Source organism: Amia ocellicauda, chromosome 8, assembly GCF_036373705.1.
Source record: "Amia ocellicauda isolate fAmiCal2 chromosome 8, fAmiCal2.hap1, whole genome shotgun sequence".
NCBI lineage: Eukaryota > Metazoa > Chordata > Actinopteri > Amiiformes > Amiidae > Amia > Amia ocellicauda.
In genome coordinates, this window is record NC_089857.1 from 26,324,007 (window position 1) to 26,345,958 (window position 21,952).

Sequence of the window (21,952 nt, forward strand, 5' to 3'; positions counted from 1 at the left end):
TGGTCTACAGATTTGTGTATATTATGGAAGTGCGTTAGCATAATGATTATTGGATCTGTGTTTGCTTTGCTCACAGAGATTCGTCTCAACATACAAATAATTGACAGGTATAACATAATTGTGTTTAAGACTTAAAAAAAAAAAAAAGAATATGTCCGTGCTCAAGTAAAGTAGACAGATTAAATAACTACAAAACAAAAGCAACTAGTTTACACTTGCTGGTTTTATTACTTTGAAATCCTGCAAGATAATCATTTCCCTCGGACTTGGCCTCTTCAGATGGCACCGAGGGACCTGAAAGGACAGATAACAACATTTTAGTAAAGCTAGTTTAAAATGAAAAGAATCGACTTTTTTTTCATTTCATAATATTACACCATTTATTGCCAAAATGTGCACTAATCTAAATTCGTCACGTCCGTGCAACACTATTTTGTTTTATACTACTAGTTGCATTAAATACCATAAATCATAATATACCGTAAATCATTTTCTAACAATTGCAATGATTTATGTTGCTATAGCCCTAGGCTTACAATACTGATTGCAGTGGTTGTTTATCAAGAATAATGCCGATTGATACAATTAAAACATACTTAAGAAATGATGGCATTATACAATTATTGAATTATTTGCTTCCGGTAAGGTAAAATAATCCATCATTTCCAACCTGATTTGAACCATGTCCTTCCATGATTTTTTCATAGAAAATATAATCTAAATTGTTTGTTATTTTAATGGATAAAATTAATCATGCACAACGGAAAACAAAACATAAATACATCATATACCAGTCTGCAAAGTTTCATTACAGAAACAAATGCATTGCTGTCCTGAATTATCCCATCTGTCAAGGATTGGTTTAAACTCCTTTTCTTTATATTTTTAAAAGTACTAAAAAACAATGCCATCAAATAGATTATCTGAATGTTTGCTGGTTGGGATTTTATGAATTATTAATCAATGACAATGTCAATAATACATTTATATGCATTCAGCTTGAATTGTGACCATTTTAAAAGTGTACAATTGTATTTACAGAGAAGGGAGGTCATGCGGCAAAGTCAACAGTTCATCCACTTCCTCTTGTAGTGCCTCTGCCTTTTCAGTCAGCAGCATCTACAATAAATACACACATGTGAAATGACAGCTATGTATGCAGTATAATGACAACTCACTATATACGCACACACATATAAATGCATGCATGCACAGGATAAATTACATATTTACACACAGACACACACAAAAGTTAAATGAAATATTTGAATCCTTTAGACAGCTTTATAAACACTGCAGGTATATACACTCACCTAAAGGATTATTAGGAACACCATACTAATACTGTGTTTGACCCCCTTTCGCCTTCAGAACTGCCTTAATTCTACGTGGCATTGATTCAACAAGGTGCTGAAAGCATTCTTTAGAAATGTTGGCCCATATTGATAGGATAGCATCTTGCAGTTGATGGGGATTTGTGGGATGCACATCCAGGGCACGAAGCTCCCGTTCCACCACATCCCAAAGATGCTCTATTGGGTTGAGATCTGGTGACTGTGGGGGCCAGTTTAGTACAGTGAACTCATTGTCATGTTCAAGAAACCAATTTGAAATGATTCGACCTTTGTGACATGGTGCATTATCCTGCTGGAAGTAGCCATCAGAGGATGGGTACATGGTGGTCATAAAGGGATGGACATGGTCAGAAACAATGCTCAGGTAGGCCGTGGCATTTAAACGATGCCCAATTGGCACTAAGGGGCCTAAAGTGTGCCAAGAAAACATCCCCCACACCATTACACCACCACCACCAGCCTGCACAGTGGTAACAAGGCATGATGGATCCATGTTCTCATTCTGTTTACGCCAAATTCTGACTCTACCATCTGAATGTCTCAACAGAAATCGAGACTCATCAGACCAGGCAACATTTTTCCAGTCTTCAACTGTCCAATTTTGGTGAGCTTGTGCAAATTGTAGCCTCTTTTTCCTATTTGTAGTGGAGATGAGTGGTACCCGGTGGGGTCTTCTGCTGTTGTAGCCCATCCGCCTCAAGGTTGTACGTGTTGTGGCTTCACAAATGCTTTGCTGCATACCTCGGTTGTAACGAGTGGTTATTTCAGTCAAAGTTGCTCTTCTATCAGCTTGAATCAGTCGGCCCATTCCCCTCTGACCTCTAGCATCAACAAGGCATTTTCGCCCACAGGACTGCCGCATACTGGATGTTTTTCCCTTTTCACACCATTCTTTGTAAACCCTAGAAATGGTTGTGCATGAAAATCCCAGTAACTGAGCAGATTGTGAAATACTCAGACCGGCCCGTCTGGCAGCAACAACCATGCCACGCTCAAAATTGCTTAAATCACCTTTCTTTCCCATTCAGACATTCAGTTTGGAGTTCAGGAGATTGTCTTGACCAGGACCACACCCCTAAATGCATTGAAGCAACTGCCATGTGATTGGTTGGTTAGATAATTGCATTAATGAGAAATTGAACAGGTGTTCCTAATAATCCTTTAGGTGAGTGTACACTGTAGGTAAAAACATCAAGCCAAATTGTATACAGTGTGGGGATTTTAATATTAATGTGTCCAGTGTGCCGTGTCTCAGTTTTCTGGAACCTCCTCTTGGTGTGCCCAAGGAATTAATGTGGAAGTGATGCTGAATGTATAAAATATGTTTATCCTGAATCCTGCATTCTGTATAGCCAACATCAGGTTTCCTGACAAACAGACCTCTTTGGCATGTGATAAAAATATACATCTATTTTTTTATTTTACAGTCATAAATAATGACTTGGTTAACAGGAAAAACAGAATTTCACATTGCCTTACTTACGGGAGCTTCTTTTCTGTAAGAGACTTGTATTCAAGAATCATTTATAGATCATTCCACAATATCATGCTCTTTTGGGCAGTAATGGACTGCTTTTATGATTTTCCAGTACAGATACAAATCAATGCCACTATAAACATTATAATGCAGTAGTGTCAGTTAACTGGGCCAACGAGAGATGATACAACTAATTGTGAACTGACCTAGACTGCTTGTCTGGACTCTCAAATGACAAAAATCAAGAATAACCTAAAGCAGGGCCTGTTCCTTAACCTTTACTGATTATCTGTAACAAATGTGTATCTCTTGTCTATATGGAGCAAATGTAGGCCCACATGCACAGTGAAGTCTAACTGCCCATTATTCTTTAAGTAAAGGGTAGAGGATGTCATTTTCTGGCTTTACTTACTTTGGAAGAAGCCACAATTTGGTGAGCTTGTCTCTTGGAAAGGTTCTCTATTGACTGTACAAGAAGCATGGGGTCGGCGTTGGCCAGGTGTGCCAGTGTCTTGTAGCCTGCGCCATACAGCTGCTTCGCTCGAGCCTGCAAATCACAGAACACCAGCACACACTCATCACAGGGCTTTACACATAGAAACTTATTATTACTATTAGTGTGACATTTTCCCCTGGCAACTTAACAAAAGTTATGGTGCAAGGCTATGTATTGTAGAGTGTAAGAAAATGGAACACAGTATCTGGTATAGGATACATTTCTAACTTGCATAGCATAACTTGGTATATCAAGCTAAGGGCTGATTTTATTTATATATGCATGATCTATCAATCTGTATAGAATACCCACCTCTAAAACTCCAGCCACTTCCATCAAAGGGATCAGCTCTGCATTTACACAGTAGGTTAGCCGCTTCGTGAGCTCTGCCAGGAGAGCCTTGTAAGACCAGAACTCCTCCAGCTCCTACCACAAAAAGCATGTAAGGCTTAAGGTGAGCCATCAAGGAACAGAGCACCTTGTGAATAATTTTCAGAATGTGGCATCCAAGGACTTGACACATTTTCTCCCTTTGATTACATAACAGATCTTTACTCAAGATCTTTTAGAATAAAATAGTTATAAAGCCAAATTGTATTTACAATTAGTAAATTATCCAGATTAGTTTAAATGAGTTTATCACACAAACTAAAAAAGGAAAAATACTATATTCATAGTACTACTGTAAAAGTCTTTCTGAGGCTATCTGAGAGGACAACATAATATGTATTAAAAACCCATTTAATTGCTTTGTCCCAGCTAAATATTAAATACTTTAAATAATTTTAATTAAAAAGCATCTAGATTTCTCCATGCCAAACTATATATACATCATATTCTTTAAGAAAGGCTGAACATCATTAAAATGCATGTTCTTTTTGTGAAGATTGTCTCCGATACACCTGTTATCAAACTGATGAGCTCTGTTAATACTGAATTTATTTTTTTAAACCCAGACTTATAAAATAAATACAAATAAATAAATAAATCAAAAACAGTTCCATTGATTCATAAGATGTGACAAGGGAACAGTAAGAGATGAGAGTACCTCAGTAAAGTGTAGCACACAAGAGCAGAAGGCAGAGGAGGAACTCAGTAGGTTCTGGACAAATCCCCGGGTCAGTCTGAACCTGTCTGCCACCGTCCAGAGGTCAGTCTCTTTCAGTAGAGACAAGAGCACGAAAGCCAGATACAGCCTGTTCACAGCCACACTGTCTGCTGCCTGAGAAGGCCAAACAACACATTAGGGATTCTCAAAGGCTGTCATATTCCACCATATTCTAGCCATCGTCCACATCTACTACTGAGCTGGCCTTCACCCTCACAGTAGCCATTCTAAGTAATCTTCCAACTCTGTGTAAGTTTGCCTCATATTTTACTGTGTTATATGGTTTGGGTAAAAATTGGAATGAGTAATCAGATAAGAGTATAACTGTGATGTAGAAAAAAGCTCCCATAAGGAAAGATGTTTGAACCAACTGAATGCCTTTCAGCAGTAGATTGTACCGCAAGACAATTCCAAAATGATGTCAGAAGCAATCAGCAGAGAATGCAGATCTCATTTCAGTTCATTCAGCCAGATAAGTAGATGCAACACACCCTGTGGGTTCCTTGCCACTGTTAATGGTTTAGAAGAACTGATCCATACAGTCAGATTTCTTGTTTTCTTTTGCTATAAAAAAACAAATGCAGAGCGAGATAACAGCCCAAATATGTCTTTATTTCCGAAAATGTATTTCACACTTCCATTAATCATTGAGGGAATTATTTAACAGACATAAAAGATTATAGGATTAGGTATTATCCACCTTGAAGAGCTTCAAATAGGAATTTATAATTTTGTAAGCGATGCGTGTCCTATTTTGTAATCTGTGTGACAGTGCGTGGCTGATGCTGCCTTAACAGGTGTTGAATGACCTGGGTAAAATCAGCTTCTCCATAGCCTGGGTGAAGGTGAATGGGAGAAGTCAAGGGGGCTCACATTACGGTGCCCCATACTTGTTATCTTATTGTCACATCTCTGTTCTAGATTTCCCACAAACCAGAAATTGTTTCAATGCTCTGTTTTTACTAGAACGGTGCGTTAACATGGTAAACAGTGTATTGTACAAGGCCGATTGCTCCTCACCTTCTTCACACTCTGTCCTGAAGCCTTTCTGGCAATGAAGCTCTCTGGTACGCCTATTGCAGTAGACATTTTTTGTTCTGCTGCAGTCAGCTGGGTAAACTGAGGCCCCAAAAAAAAAAAACATATTAGCAAGGCAAAAAGTACACATTGAATGTGTAAAATGTTTTTTATAGCTGTTGTGTAAAACCAACTTCCCTACCACTAGTATTAATTTATAAATATAATTATATGTATATATACACATTATAAATTAATAAAAGATAAAGGAACTGTTTCTTCAAGTGTTTCCCCAGACCACAATATCCCCATAGACTACCTAATTTTACTGCAGGTAAAAGCTGTTTTAATACTATGGCTTATTTACCATAATACACTGTATTCAGTCTCTGAGTCTTGATATAAGACAAAAAAAAATACAAGTGGTGTAGACATAGATTTGCCCGGGCCTCTGAAGATTTAATGAAAAATGGAGAATAAAAAAACAGCTCCCAGAAATACTGCAAAAATGTAACTGGGGGCTCAGATTCCGAGGCCCGTGCAACGGGACAGCTTTATTTCTTTAGGGCCTGGTTGAGTACATCAGGATGCATGGTGTCTTTAAAACAAGTGTAGGCGACATTGCCCTGGTTTTCAGACAAGGGGGAATTAAGACACTGTATTATGACAATCTACATATTTTGTTTTTTAAGTTGATCTAATGTTACTCTGTAAGTGATCAATTTCCTGTTATGGTTTAATCTTACCTGTCTAAAGTAGATCATCCAGTCTGGTTTACACTGTGTGACCATCTCATATGGGGTCACCAGATAAATTAAATGAAGAAAGCTATTGAGCATCAGACCCTCCAGCCCTCTGGATAAATCTCTGTACAGGACGTCACAATTGGTCAGATCTATTGAGCCTGAAATAATAAAATCAAACGCAAAGGCTTTGCTTTTCTGTTTTCTTTTGTCAGGACATAAGCTGCTGTCTGCCTATATTAACAGGAGATACAGTGCTGATGTTGACAGGAGTATACTTCATGTCACAAACACACCTCTGAAATGCACATTTACATTGACAATGTACAGCATGTCAGAATCTAGGCATTAATCAAAGTACATTAGGATGTAAAGGGCCAAAATATGAGATGCAATTTGCTTATTCACCCATTTTCAATACATTTGTTTTTGGACTATTATTTTTAGACATGTATTATCACTAATATGATTTCATATACTTTTGTTAGAACGTCATATATGCCAATACATTTTCTATGATGCAAAAGGCAAGAGGAGTACAATATGGAATGTTTGGTATCATTATTATTTTAGTGTTATTATTGGACCACAAATTCCTAATGTGAGGTGTAGGAGTTCTTTAACACTATCAGCAAATTCCTAATAAGAGTAAGGAAAGGTTGCAACAATCACCAAATAATTAATTTCCTAAGATAATATATTTGTTAAAAAAACAACAACAAAACTTCAATGCATAAGAGGACAACATTCTGCCTGGCATTCCTGGTGATATTTTACTTTTTTTAAGATCAGTTTTTAGATCTGGGTTCCTCTCGAAAGGGATGGTTTGTAAAAGTTGCCAATTTAACCAGATCCAGTTACCCTTTGTGCTACTGTGTTCCTTCAGAGATTTGGGTTTTGGTTTTTCCTGTCAGGGTATTCTTCTCACCTTTAAAAGTGGCACGGCCTAACATCGTTACTTCCAGGAGAGCATCTTCTTCTTTGCCAGCAGCGGTTTTAACAAGGCCTTTCTGCGTTAAGAAATCTAGAGAATCCTTCACTATGTCCCACAGACATTTTTCACGACATATCTGTTCCTCTTGTACACTGAACAGTGTGCAGGACAGAAAATCTCTGATCTCTCCCAGTGTCCTTGTGATCTGGTTGAAAACAAATAAGCAGACAAATAAGCAGACATCTTGGAGGTTTAGAAAGTAGTAATGATACTTTCTCCAAATGCCAGCCTTTAAAACTGTATATTGATCTAAAAGCTCAAACAGTGACTCCTGTGGTTAACTGGCCATATGTGAACCTGCAGGGTTATTGGTGTGGGCTCAGGGCTGTGTGGTGCAATTCAGTGAAAGCTGCATTCATCATCAAATATTCTAGGTTTGCTGTTAACAGTGTGCACTTGCAGTGCCACAGATATCCTAGGTTTCAGAAGGATGCTTGTATGAAATGTGTATCACTACGTTATGAGAACCAGGGTCAGAAAAGTGACCAAGGTTGATTTACTTGGAGGATATTGGAGATATCTTTTCAATACCACAGTCCCACTCCTTTAGAGTGGCTTCATCTTCAACACATGGAGACTTACACTTAACCCAATGAGAGACAGCATGAGGCACAGCATGCCCTTTCCATTGTCATGCAACAGATTACTGTAGCAGTTCTCTGTTGGCTTGCACACCAGCTCTTTGGCCTGTAGGATTTTAAAGACAAGCATGTGGGTTTGACTTGATACATGCGAGTCAGTTAAACAATAGCTGAGTTACAACATTCATCAGAAAACCACTGAGAATCCAAACAGGAATTTCAGAAAATATTCACAATCTATCTCCCCTCTTTTCCTCAGTAATTAAGAAGGTTAAAAAAAACAAACTTTTATGGATGTTCTTTAATGCAACGTAAAAACAGAAATGTTGAAGAAAACATTTGCTTACAAGTGCAACTATGACACTTCTTCTTGGAAATACAATTAAAAGAAAAATAAATAAATAATACTAAATAAATAAACCAGACTGCATTGATGCCACAGATGATGGCTCATAAGGTGATCAATTTCGGCAAGGAAAAGATGCAAGACTGCCATTGTATAACAGTATGATCAATTTCAGGTTCTTCTACAGGTGAAGCACACAAGCTAAATGTGTGTTGTTTTAACATTAAGCAGAAAAAAAAAGAAAAAAAAGAGCCAAAGAGGATGACACTGCTTCCCTTTAGAGAGCATTTTGTACTTTTTCCCTTACAGAAGGATGGGTAGCATGTTATGGGTGTTTCTTGCACCATTACTTCTTACCAGCTGTTTGTCCCTTTCTTGAAGGATGAGAATGCTCTCCCCTGACAAGTCAATGCCAGCTCGACCAGCTCTGCCAACCATCTGCTTGTACTGACTCCTCTTCAGGAAATCTGTAGCAACGTAAGCAGATCGCAGAATAACCCTGGTAAAAGAATATGAAGATTAGGAACAGCATGGGTGCTTATACAATCAAACCAAGAGATACAGTTGTCTCTCTACCACTTAAGAGAGTCTGATGTGCATCTACCCAAACGTGAAACACAACGTCTGAGGAATTTCAAGCTGTGGTCACACAGTGCAGAGGATGTGACAAACTCCAAGAATGCAGAGCCGTATCTGCTGGGATTTGAAAAGCTGTCGTCTTCACTGTTGTGATGACAGTGTGACAAGCGGCCAGGGGACCGTTTGCTCTTGCACAGATGATGAATTGGAAAGAATACAGACAAATATTAATCTCTACATTGATCATAATCAAGGTCCTCACAGTCCTGTAGGTTCTATTGTTTAATTGTTAACTCAATGCTCAATGGGTAAAAACACTAGCAATTTAAACAACAAAGGCAATATTGATTAATTAACTAAAAGCTTGTTTTCCAGATGACCCTAAAGCCCTCTGTGATCAGGAGCCAACATCTATTTGTAGAGTGCATTTATTCTTTCAGTATATTTCAATGCTTTGGTATAGCTTCCTGCTTACCCCATTTACTTTTCTTCACTTCTTTTTAACACTGAACTGGGTTATCTATAGGATAGAACCCTGGCATACATACTTTAGTAGACCAATAAAGACTATTATTGGTTAAAGACCTATTCCTTGGTAACCCACTCCCCAAAAGCAGCAGAATACACATGGGCACAGACTTGTGTTTGAAAAGTCTGGGCTGGAGGAAGACAGAGAATAAACTCTGAAATCAGACAGAATGGTGAATGTGATGTCTGGGTCTCAGCCGGCTGTGAGCGACTCACCTGCGTGCTGGCAGGTTGATGCCAGCTGCCAGCGTGGACGTGCAGGTGAGGAGACAGAGGGTGCCTGCTGAATAGGCCTCCTCTATGAGCTTCCTCTCGTCGCTGGTGAGCCCACTGTGGTGGTATGCCACCCCGTACGGCACTGTGCGCTTCAGCACCGGACACATGGTGCCGTTCCCAACGCTCTTCAGCTCATTCAGTAGATTGACCTTCTCCTTCTCTCTGTGCTGAAGGAATACCCTAAAAGAAGACATGCAGTGAGTACACGTCATGGCTCCCAAAGTAGAGTGTGAAGTCACAATGAGCTTGCTGAACTAATGAAAGGAGGAGAAAGAATGAGATGGCATGAGTCACACTGTCCCCAATCCAAATTTTCTTTCTAAAAAAAAACTGCTGAATCTACACAGGTAATTCAACTAGTATTCTGTGCTGGAAATGTATAGATTTCCAGTGATTTTGAACATATGTATAGTCTTATACATGTATGAATATTAAAAAAAAAACAAGAATATACATTGAAATGGGAAAACCAAAGTCAAAAAAGTAAAAGTAAAAGTAGTAATGTAAATAACAGTGGTAAATGTAGCAATTTTATTTTTAAATGTAGCAATAAATTTAGCAATAAATTATGAAAACTAAATGAGTGAATTAATACATATATTATATAAATAAATAAGTTAATTAATAAATAAATAAATGTGGAAATAGATTAATAAATAAATGCCATGATATACATTTATTCACTTATTTCTACAATTATTAATCCATTTCCACATTTATTTATTTAGTCTTAATTGTGTCATGGAATATCCTCCATAAATACAGGGGAAATAATTTGCATAATCAAATTATATCTTTACAGCATTGTTAATCATAGGTATTATGTGTCTCTAGCTGAGAATGGGCTCATGAAACTTGAATACCTGTGTGAAACAACTGACTGATTTACATACTTTTTCAGGTACTTGCAAATCATTTCTGCCACGTTTTCACAATTTTTCTTTGTGGGGCAGAATAATAAACAGGAATTTACTGGAATGACCTCCGTCACCAGAGCAATGAGATGGTCTGGGTCCATCTTCTGCATGTTGCTGGAGTACTGCAGGAAGCACAGAAGGGAAGAAAGTAGCCTAAACCAGAATAAAGTTTACCGAAATCCACATATAGAGTAAAACAACAACAGCTTAATAGCAACAAACAATAAGAATTTGTTTAATATGAAAGAGCACACATTAACCCCCCTTTTTGTTTCTTACTGACAAAATTCTAAGGGATGGAGTGATTCTGAAAAACTACAAATCAGAAAATAACATTGAAAATTAAATTAAAATGTGAGAAGAATATGACATAAAACAAGGATATCTACATGTATATGCATTTATCAAATTTAACTCTACTAAAGTAAAGAACACATGTTCATTTGAGTTTATTGTTCATCTTGATTTAACCTACTTGGAAACACTTAATACAAATGTTCTGTTATTCCTGTACCTCAACTTTTAAATGGCGAGATAACCTGAAGCATTCTTCTTCTTTGGGGTCAATCTCATAAAGGACATCTTGGAGTTTTACATATTCTTTAAGCTGGACCTGGATATGCATTTAAGGAAGAAGAAAATGAATGTAAAATGTATGCCATCTATCTAACAATCATTGCTATCTAATAATTGTATCTAATAAGAAATATAAGTATATGAAAACAGTGCTGGTTTTAGTTCTAGAAATATAAGTAAGTTGTTCATCAACTTGTTTAAAATGGGCACTCTGTAATTTAAAGGCACTGTACCCACTAAAAAGGCAAATAACCATTATTGGTGATAAGTGAATATTATTCTGACCAGGCTATAGATGTAGCTGGACAGGACACTGAAAATACTAGAGAGAAACAAATGGTAGTCCATAAATAAATAAACAAAACAAACCTTCTCACCCCACAAATAACCCTTTACATTTTTCTTCAAGCAGTTTAATTGTGTGTGCTACATACAGTGGTGTAGGTTTGGGTTCAGAATTGGGGGGGACAAGTATTTCGAGTCCTCAGCAGAGCGGGGTGGTGGTTTCGGGGTTGTTGAGCAGGGGGGAGTGCGTCAATATTATCAAGTAGGGGATGACATGTATGGAGCCAGGCATACATTATTGGGGGGTCAATTTATCGTTCTCTCAACATTAGGGGGGACGCATCCCCCCTAATCCTACCCCTATGGCTACATAATAGATTGCCGTGTTTCAGATCTATAGAGTTTTAGTAGCTTCTTCATCTGTGTTTGGATTATGATCAGATTAATTTACACTCTGTTTTCCCTCTCAAAAATTAATATAATCATTTTAGGCTTGTGCCATTTTGATATAGAAGGGCATTTACCATTACAAAACACTCATCTTTAAAAGTGAATTGTTTTGTTGGAGCCGACTCTAACACCTGTGTCTTTATTCTGCGGGGGCAGAGGGGTTTATCGATGAAACATTTTATTTGACATCTTTCAAATAATCTATTAGTGTATACATATGATTGAAGAATGTGTTGTTTAAAATACTTAACTTGCCAGTACTGAAATCATTCAGCAAGTCTAGCCAACGTTTCTTTAGCCATCTGGAAAGGCCTGTGAAGAACCCTGGTTATACATTTATAAAGTTATATGTAGTAATCAGAGTAGGTCCTCTTGATCAAGGATACAGCAAAGCATGAATTATGGACAATTCCATTAGTCCTGAATTTAGAGCTTAACTACCTTGTCAGGTAAGGTAGAATGTAATGTATCCTAAAGGCATATTCTAAACCTTTAAAATTACTCAGGATCTTAGGTAGCTTGAAAAAACACATACAGGTCTGAAGTCACTGGTGTAATTGTCTGCTTGAAGGAACTTCTGCAGATCCTGGACATTGCTCAGTGTGGCACTCATTCCTATGATCTGTGTAGTTTCTGAAAAGGTAGATGTATAGATAATATTAAAAAGACTGAACTCTTCAGAGTTCTAGTATAACAGATCTACAGTAGATGGTGTGTTTCAGAAGTCCAAGCAAGGGATCAGATATACAATTTAAAAGCAATAATTTAAGCAGTGCACTGTATCTCCTTTATTGTACCACTGTTGACAGTTCAGACAGGACATGATCAAAGTTCTGACTGCAAAGTCTGATACATGTAGAACAGTCATCAAAATGATCTAATTTTCCATTTGCAACAGTATCAACAATATATTGTAGAATGATGTAGAATACAGTTGTTGTTATGGTTACATATTTTAAATGACCATACCTACATAGTCATATTTATATCGAAAGCATGCAAGTATGACAAATTCAGTTCACACAAATATTGACATTTATGGATGAGATCTGCAAAGAATTAAACACTTTGCTGCAGTAAAGAAAAACAATCTGCTTTTTAAATCATAAGTTATGACCTTCACAGATACATAGCAATGTTGCATGATCATTGGATAATCAAGCGAATATATTAACTTACTGCTCATATACAGAACTTTGGCCAGGGTCATTTCCAGAATAGCACCTCGGCTGCCATCTCCGAGCATGTGGAGCTAAATGAACAGGAAAGAACAATCAGGCACTGAGGTTTTCAGAGTGTGCTCCCCGGCATTATTACAGGAAGAGAACAGTCAGCAGTTTACTGATCCCACTGCAAACCCAAATTAAAGATCTTAAAAACTCTAATAGTAAATAGCAAATTTACTAAGAATAAACAAGATATGCAAACTGAAGCCCAAAAGTGAAAAACACTACTATGATTCGAGTTAGCTGGATGTCAAAATTATATTCCTCACTTATGAGTTTTCAGGTCTCTGCACTCAGTTCCAAGCAATAATTAGGAGCACCCCCCTTTCATATCTGACTACACAAAAGCTAAAATGAGATTCACCTAATCTCAGAAGAGTGGAAGAACTAAAGCAGACAGTTTACCTCATCGACCACAATGAGCCCCACATTGTCCAGCCTGTTTGTTTCAATCAGAGAATTGACAAGGATGTGGGCCTTCTCTATGGTGGCAATGTATAGAGATCTCTTCACTCTCCTCTTGACTGGTGGGAACCTCCCTTTGCTCCCTGCATATTCCTCCACGAGGAAGTCCAGCTCCAGCCCAAAGCTGGCCAGCCCCCGAATCTGTGGAAAGACACATGATCTTATATTCATTTTCATTGACATAACTGGCACCATGTTTGTTAGGAATTATGTTTTTTTCAGCTCCAGTCCTCAACAGACTACAATTTATAGCAGCAGTGTTGAGTAGAAGTTAGGGCTCTGGAGGGTCATAGGTTCAATCCCTGGTTGGGGACACTGCTTTAGTAGGACTAATGCTGCTCTCACTGATAACATTGTGGGCTCACAGATTCCTGGTCAGGTGGGTAAGTTGAAGAAAATTCAGCTAATTTAATTCAGAAACAGGTTACAGCTTTAATGGTACCATGATGGTGAAAAACACATGTTGAAAGCTGCTATCCCAACATATTAGACCACATATAGCATACTCTATTGCTTAATTGTTATATTGTATGGAACATACAGTTACATTCCATAGAAGCAAAGAGCTTCAAAGCAACACATATGCAGAGATTGAGGGAGGGCAAATCTTTTTAGGTAATACTCTCTACTCTGTAATATGAATATGTTTTTGGGCTTAAACAGACACATGATGCAACCTCCCACTAACAACCTGGCCTGGCTGCTTGATAAAGCTGCTTTGAGTGATTGCACTTTAAATACATTGGTTTTGTTCTCCCCCCCCCCCAGTCATAACATTTGTGTTATAAAGAAAACAGTTTTGTCAAAGCTCCTCTGTACCTTTTCCTGTACAAGGGAGATATACGGCAGAATCAGCAATGCATCCTTCTTTCTGCATAGGAGTTCACGAAAGATCAGTATCTCGGCAACAAGTGTCTTTCCTCCGCTCGTGGGCAATGAATAAATTAGGTTCTTCCTCTGCTGTACAGAATCCAGTGTCAGACAGGTCTTCTGCCAATCTAGGTGAGTAAACATGGCATAAAGACAATTAGGATACAAGGGCTGGGATTAAATCAAAACTTTGACCCACCCGCTAAAAGAAAACTACACAACTGTACTCAGTTGCGGCTTCATTTTTAGTAAGATGCCACTTTCTTTGAATCAGAAATGTAACCGCGATGAGGTACAGGTTTGTAGTTTGCTATTAACAGGTAGGTCAAAGTTTTGATTTAATCCGGCCCTAGTATCTGAAGAATAAACTCCATAACATTTATGTTCAGTGTATGGAATCAAAGAACCATTATCCACCGCAATTCTAAGGCTACTTTCTCTATACATATACATATCTAGGGTACATGTAGAATGTTTAAATAATATGATAGCAAAATGTCAGGTGAGATCTGTCATCTGTCATGTGCATAAACATATATCATTTCAGGTCAAATGCATTTTATATAACAAGAACATTTTTGCCTTTTGAAATTCTGCATTTCAAAATGTAAATACAAACAACATCTCCAATACCAAAAATAATTAGAAATGGAAAGATCACGCACTTGCAAATTAATTTACCACATGAATAATATTAAATAAATTCTTATAACTATATAACTTCCTTTTGCCAACCAAATACAAAACATTATTTTTGTTGGTGTATTAAAAAAACAGCAGGAAGTGAAGGCAGACTGTCAATAAGTTCTTGATGGGCTTAATAGGTACCCATATCGTACATCCCAAACTACCTATACTTTCCTAAACTAAAACATTTGGTTATTTACTATAAAAGTAATAAACCTGTATACTTTGAACAAATACATAAATAACTGAATTGCCAAAAGTTGGTAGAAACTGGTAGGTCTCACCTAGAGTAGAGGTATTAAATAGAGGTGAATAGAACAACTGATTCCAATTACTGAATATAAATTTATTTAAAACATGCACTTTAAGGTCAGAATATTCAAACACAAAGTGCAAGGGCAAATACTTCAAGCTTTCTTTTCAATGTATATTTATTTCCTTTTGATCAAAAAGTCAGATGTATGCTAATATGCTTCAAGTGCATTACTTGAGTATTTCAGAAAATGTACTTGTATTCAGCCTTCACTTATACTTGAGCTCAAGTACTTTCACTTACCCCCTAAGTCTGCTAACTGGATCACATTGGTCCAATTAAGAATACATTTTAGTTGAGATCTGGAATTAAGAGCTTGGGTGTAAATAAAGCAACAAGGCCTTTGATGCCTTTGACAACCCATGATCTAATATTTGTAGTTTACCATAAAGATCTTTGATCCCCCGAAGTTTGTAGATCAGTTCTTTTACTTTACTGGGCAGGCCAAAGAAGGGGCCTAGATCAGGAACTGATGAAGACTCCATGGTCTGCATTGCCACACTGATCTCCTCACTCACCGCCGCATCCTTCTGTGCTTTAGTTCTGGAAACCTGAGGCATCTGCACCATTGCATTTCCTACCAGGGTTTTTTTCAGCTGCTCTGTGAAACTCATCCGTTTCTGAAAAGCAGGATTCACTGTCCGTTGCTCTGATTTCCCTTCAAGATCACTGGAGTTCTGAACATTATCGATGACTGAAGGGACAAATGTGGTCGATTTAGCTGAGCCCATGTATTCCAGAACTGCAGGTTCACTTGTCCTTAGGTCTGATGCAGCTTTGCAGTTATCTTGCTGAAAGGCAAGCTGAGAACTTGGTAAGTCTTCAAACATGTCCTCCATTAAAGCTGATGAAAAATGATGGCCATTTATCTCTGTGTGGCATGGTCTTTTAGCATCATTGCTTTTTTCAGTTTGCTTTAGTGCTGTAAAGTCTGTTTCAGGGTAAATTAACCGATTGACATCAGAATACTGTGCGGACGTATGGCCTTTATTTGTTGTTCCATCTTTCTCAGCATCCCGACTCGGGGTACTGCAGCACTGTTTAAAGTTCTGTTCCACATCCTCAAGCTTAGCTAGGAAGGAGCTGTCACAGGCAATGCTGTCATAATCTCCAAAGAGGTCTTCTTCATCACTGTAGTACTGACAAAACCGACAAAGACATGGTCACATCAGAGCAATATAATGAAACAGCTATTTTTCAATTTTAATGGGTTATTTAAGGGATATCATTTAACATAGAGACGTTATGTATATTAAAAAAATGCATTTTATCAACACATTGAAAAAAATGAAAATTATAATTTTGTAAATGAATGAAGAAATATGCCTAGGAAAATAATATAGGAATATACATACATATTAGTGATATTTAATCAACTTTCTCTCAAGACTGAAAAGAAATGGAAGAACTATGATACAATTGGACAGTCAGTTGTAAAATTGGAACAACCATAGAATGTGTGGTTTAAAAAGGCAATTAAAACATGTCATACTTCTGTATTATAGTCTACGCTGAACATTTTTTAAAGCTTATAAACTTTAGTTACACTTCTATCAAAATATACAAAAAGTGAAAATAGACTAACAACTCCTTGGAAACTATGTTCCCAAAAAAAATTCTGTAATTCGAAATATGATATTTAATCGGCATACCTCGTTGTGCTGATTATCTGCCATAAGTGCATGCTGCTGCTCCTGTGCAGTTTCTTGGTTGTCCACCTGCAAACGATGCTCTGCCGTGACAGGACTGCAGTTGTGCTTTTTCTTATTAGGGGTGAAATAACTTCTCATACCATCTCTCTGTCTCTTGCGAGAAGACACGCGTTTTGCCTTGAGTTGTTGGTCTAAATTTGAGGTCATTGTACTACCCAAATCCGAAGGAAAGTAATATAATCTAGTGGTGCTTTAAAAAAATCATGTTTGGTCTCAGTTCTATAGTAAACAGTAGTCTATACTTCATCATAAACACCAAACATGTAACGAAAAAGTGTATTGTTTAAATGATAAACGACAACAACCTAATTAAGGTTCTTTACGTATAATAAAAATAGTATGTTATGTGTAAATGATAAATAGGAATAAATATAACGCATCGGATTAGCTTGAGTAAAAAAGAACAAGTAATATGAATTTAAAAAGTTACCAATGAAGTGTTGATAGTGGCATCCGACTCGACATTGTTTTGTACAAGTGCAGTATTAGGAAAATAATAGCCACTGTAAATTATATTCATACAACACAACAATACATAAAAATAAAATATAACAAGTTGGAAGGCAATTCCCCTGCTGGAAGCCGTGTCGGACAGTCAAAAAAGCAACACCAAATTAAACGACCAATCAGCGGCAGGGAGGAAATACGTCATACACGCCGTGGCTTTTCAATCCGTTGAAAGGTGACGGGAAAATGCTATAACCAGTTCGCCTCTTTCGATTAATTCACATCTACCTGGCTAAATACATCAAATTAAAAACAATAAATCGTGTTCGGTAAATATTATAATATTACTGACAAGCTACAAAGTATACGGTGATACTTATGATTGTACATTTATACTAGCATTGAAATTGAAACACACTCGATGAAGGAAACTCTATGGGCTGGTTTTGCAGACCCAGATAAACTGTTATCATGCCGGACTACCCAATGCCACTTTAGGTAGAGTAATCAATGTCTGTGAAACCAGCCATATAACTCATGTGGTCTTGTACTGGAACCATCTTCAGAATCAGGTAGTTTCCTCCAGGAAGGTAAATACGAGCGGACAGGAAGTGCCGGGGAAGTGCACATCCACAGACATGTCTGTTGTGAGAAACTTCAGGACGGTCAAATCTGCCGTTTTAAAGGCAACACTGAATAATCCAGGTACTGCCTTTCGGTATAATGGGATGGGGATGTTAAGTGCACTCAGATTAGTGATGATCTGAAAAGCACGAACTCCTTACCTATTAAATTAGCTTTTGACATTTGGACATGTGCGGATTTAATCGAGGTCACGGAGTTTAGTTAGCACCTCAGTTACGTGTTTAACCTGTACATCTATTATGCGTTTACACTCGAAATAGTTGTGGTTTTTGAAAAATGTTTAATTTGAAATACTTGATATGTATGATTTAGACTGGCAATATAATTGTTACGCAAATGATTCCAGTATTCGTGATGTTTTGAAGCTAAGATGTTAAGAATAATATTAGAAAACAAAATCAGAAGAATTAATTATTTTACTCTGGGTTGAATAAATCTTGCATTAAATTAAATTATTTTCTTGTCCCCTTTCATCCAGGGCAATGGCAAAGAAGCCTTAGCAATGCACAGCATGAGATCCCAACAGCCAGCAATGACATGGTATGAGAAAATAAACAGATTCTAATGTGGATGAGGCTTACATGATATAATTAAATGTGCAATCTAATCAGCCACCTGAAATACAATTTTTAGGTTGTAAGACCCTCGTAATTCAATGTGCTAATGCAAAGTGCAGATATACAATGGAGCAGTAGCATTTGTTTAATTATTTAGAGAGAATATTGATACCTGAGTAGGATTCCTTCTTTACAAGGGTCTTAAAGATGAGTTGTGAAGTTTATTTTGTTCATATTTTTCAATACATAGTTTTTGATTAAAGTGACCTTTGAAACTTTTGAGGATTGTCCAAACACTATATTATGAGAAAATAATATATTGGACTTATGTACAATGTGCTTTTTATTCGATAAATACCCTTTTTTCTTGCATGGACAGCCTATAAAGATGGAGAACCCATACAAGGAACCTCCAAAAAGGTGCATACTCTGTGGTGTTACAGTGGACTTCAAAAATGTACAGGTCAGTTGCTGTGAACTCCCCATCCCACACAATAACTCAAAAATATAAGAATACAATGATTTTATTTATTTATTATTATTTAAAGTGATTAACATTTAACCCTATAATTTCTACCAATTAAGGTTTAATGATATTAATTAGTTAAAATACAGTAGAACCCACAGACAACTCTGGAAAAAAAATAGACCACTTAACATTGATTTCTGAACTTGGAGTGGTCTCTTAGTTTCTTCCAGAGCTGTATATGCTCCAAACTGTTTTATTTAAAGCAGAGACGTATCAGCGTTTCGATCTACTAAAGGTCTTCAGGCTAACAATATTCACACACAATCAAACATAAATACAAATGCTTGATACATGTAATAAATGAACCCAAAAATTAGTAACCTTGAAAATAAATTAGTTCATTGGGTTTAATCCCAAGGGCTTATCTCATTTTCTACTACTATATATTGCATCCAATCATGTTATGCATATAAAATGTTACATCAATTGCATTAAATACATATAGCAACAAAAACATACTTTTTCTATCTTATTAAAAACTGTTAAAAAAAATATATCATATTTGTACCCAATAATATTCTAAATGTGTAAAAATATTACCCAGCACCTTAAGATTTTGAATGTGCCTGTGTTAGTATATACTAATTTATATTGCATTCTCTCACATCCCTTCCTTTTATGTTAAGGATCATGTAAAGTACTTAAGAGTCATCACTGGTCATTTCCTTAGGATGCAATGCATGGCTTGGGATCTAATTTAATGAACACATCGTCCCGATGTTAAACAACAAACCCGGCACAGGATGGCTACTTTTGTGATTAAATTAATAATAGATGTGCTCTTCAATTGAACATTTTGATAATTATATAACTGGTATGAATTAAATATGAGTCACCTGTTAAAACAAAGAAAATAGTTGTTGTATAAAATATATCTTTATAATAAATTGTCTTTATTATTTTAAGTGATTTCTTTCTTAACCTCAAAACCATTTTTTATTTTATTTTTATATACAGCTTCTGTCCCAGTTCGTATCGCCACACACTGGTTTTATTTATGGCAGACATATAACTGGTAAGATGCTGTTATATCTATCTATCTATCTATGAAATATGAATATATCTATTCTTCAGTCACTTGAAATCATATAGTTTAAGTAAATTACTATTAACCACAATGCATGGTTTAATGAGTTAAGCTTCGGGAATGGTTGGTTTCATATTGCAACAGTCTTTATTGCCAATTCTGTACAGATAAGTGGTATTTACATTATTATTTTTTTTAGTTAGGTTACATTAATTGAAGTAATGAAGCAGGATTTAGCAGTGGAATGTTATTTCAGTGCTTAAAATAAGTTTCAGATCCTTATCACTCTAAATGGAGATATTTCATATTTTTCTTCATATTTACCACTTATTTTTTCTCCTTTGTTTCCCTTTAGGTCTATGTGGGAAGAAACAAAAGCAAGTTTCAAAAGCCATAAAAAAAGCACAGCACATGGGTATGATTTTGAGTTCGTATTTAAATATACACAATATCCATATTTCCCTGTTCTGAGTAGTGAGGAATGTCTATTATAACACAGACTACCTCTTCTCTACATGTGTAATAACACAAAGCCTAATCTTTATTTATGTCCAAGAAATAATGATTCATGGAATGAAAAGATTTGAGAAGTTCTGTTATAGCTTAATATCATTAACATTTTTGATCAATCCTACCCTGCTTAAAAGGAGTATGATCGGGTTTGTGATTTCCATACACGACAAAATTAGATCTCTTCAAACAGCATCCTGTAGTGTTCCTCTACAATTAAAAATTTCTAAATTAATTACAGTACTTGGCATAAGTGTAAGTTAATTTTTATGATCTCATGATTACGTAAAGCAGGGGTTGTCTAATGCCCTTACTTCACAGTGCTGTTGTCAATACCATTGACACCACAGCAGCTTAGACAGCAACCTACAAACAGCAAGGAGAATATCAAGTCAATTAACTTAGTAACAGAGAGGAAATCAATAGTGCAGTTCATAACTTCTGTGCCATGGCACCCCATTAAAAGCTATTATTCTTACTAGTCTTGTAAATATTTTTTATAGTCTTTCAGTTTCCTTTCAAATACTTTCTTTGCTGTGACTATATATTCATACTGATGTTAGGCCTAGGGAGATCTGGGGTTAAACATTTTTGTGACAAAACCATAACTGTACAATTCTGCCTTCACTACTTTTAATACATTAGAAGATCTTTCCTTATGCATTCTGCTGTTTGATTTTTTTAAGAAGCTGTGAAATGCCATGCACCCAAAGTGTAGCTGTTTTAGATGCCATATTCTGAAAGCCACATGTATTGCAGAATCTGTTTTCAAACATGAGCTGTCAATGTCCTCTACTTGCTTTTGAGCTGATAAACAAATTGGGACTTTAAGTGTTTTAATTTAAAATGTAACCAGTTATTTTCGGCTAACAGTTTTAATCAAAGGAAAACTTCAACTGTTTTAAAGGCTTTTTCTGGGATTATATCTGGGAATTGACTTAATGCTTCTCCATGTATTTTATTGTCTGAATTGCAGGTTTTATGCCAGTGACGTTGAAGCACCCAGCCTTCCTTAAAGATCCTAACATCTGTAATATCAAGCACCCAGAGTAGCAACATTTTGAATTCAAACCAGATCTTCATGGATGCCACACATGACTAACATTCATCTATGACCACTTGATGAGCTGCACAGTGGACCCAATTGAGTTACTGTATATATTAATTTATCACGCTGTGCAATTAGTGGTCAGATTATCTTATGTTCATCAATAAAGTTTTATAATGCTCTATGGT

At 36.6% G+C, this 21,952-nt stretch overlaps 2 protein-coding genes across 3 annotated transcripts; one reads left to right on the forward strand and one right to left on the reverse strand.

Moving 5' to 3' along the window:
* Window positions 1-205: 205 nt before the first annotated feature.
* On the reverse strand, window positions 206-17,673 carry helq (helicase, POLQ like). 2 transcript variants are annotated; one of them, XM_066710847.1, is made up of 19 exons: window positions 16,942-17,655; window positions 15,675-16,428; window positions 14,239-14,417; window positions 13,360-13,560; window positions 12,908-12,980; window positions 12,264-12,361; window positions 10,932-11,030; window positions 10,394-10,539; window positions 9,441-9,680; window positions 8,475-8,616; window positions 7,773-7,877; window positions 7,125-7,335; window positions 6,200-6,357; window positions 5,457-5,555; window positions 4,377-4,550; window positions 3,641-3,754; window positions 3,245-3,379; window positions 1,040-1,119; window positions 206-294 (listed from the first exon to the last, which is right to left on the reverse strand). In XM_066710847.1, the coding sequence occupies exons 1-19, from the start codon at window positions 17,146-17,148 to the stop codon at window positions 276-278; spliced, it is 3,234 nt and encodes a 1,077-aa protein (XP_066566944.1). In that variant the 5' UTR covers window positions 17,149-17,655; the 3' UTR covers window positions 206-275. The 2 variants fall into 2 exon arrangements, 1 of the variants encoding a protein (XP_066566944.1); XR_010817586.1 differs by lacking the exons at window positions 206-294; window positions 1,040-1,119; window positions 3,245-3,379 and adding an exon at window positions 4,928-5,000 and having other exon boundaries at window positions 3,651-3,754; window positions 16,942-17,673.
* Window positions 17,674-17,728: 55 nt separating this feature from the next.
* On the forward strand, window positions 17,729-21,946 carry mrps18c (mitochondrial ribosomal protein S18C). The gene is made up of 6 exons (XM_066710849.1): window positions 17,729-18,153; window positions 18,572-18,633; window positions 19,030-19,113; window positions 20,137-20,194; window positions 20,562-20,621; window positions 21,693-21,946. The coding sequence occupies exons 1-6, from the start codon at window positions 18,087-18,089 to the stop codon at window positions 21,767-21,769; spliced, it is 408 nt and encodes a 135-aa protein (XP_066566946.1). The 5' UTR covers window positions 17,729-18,086; the 3' UTR covers window positions 21,770-21,946.
* Window positions 21,947-21,952: the final 6 nt, after the last annotated feature.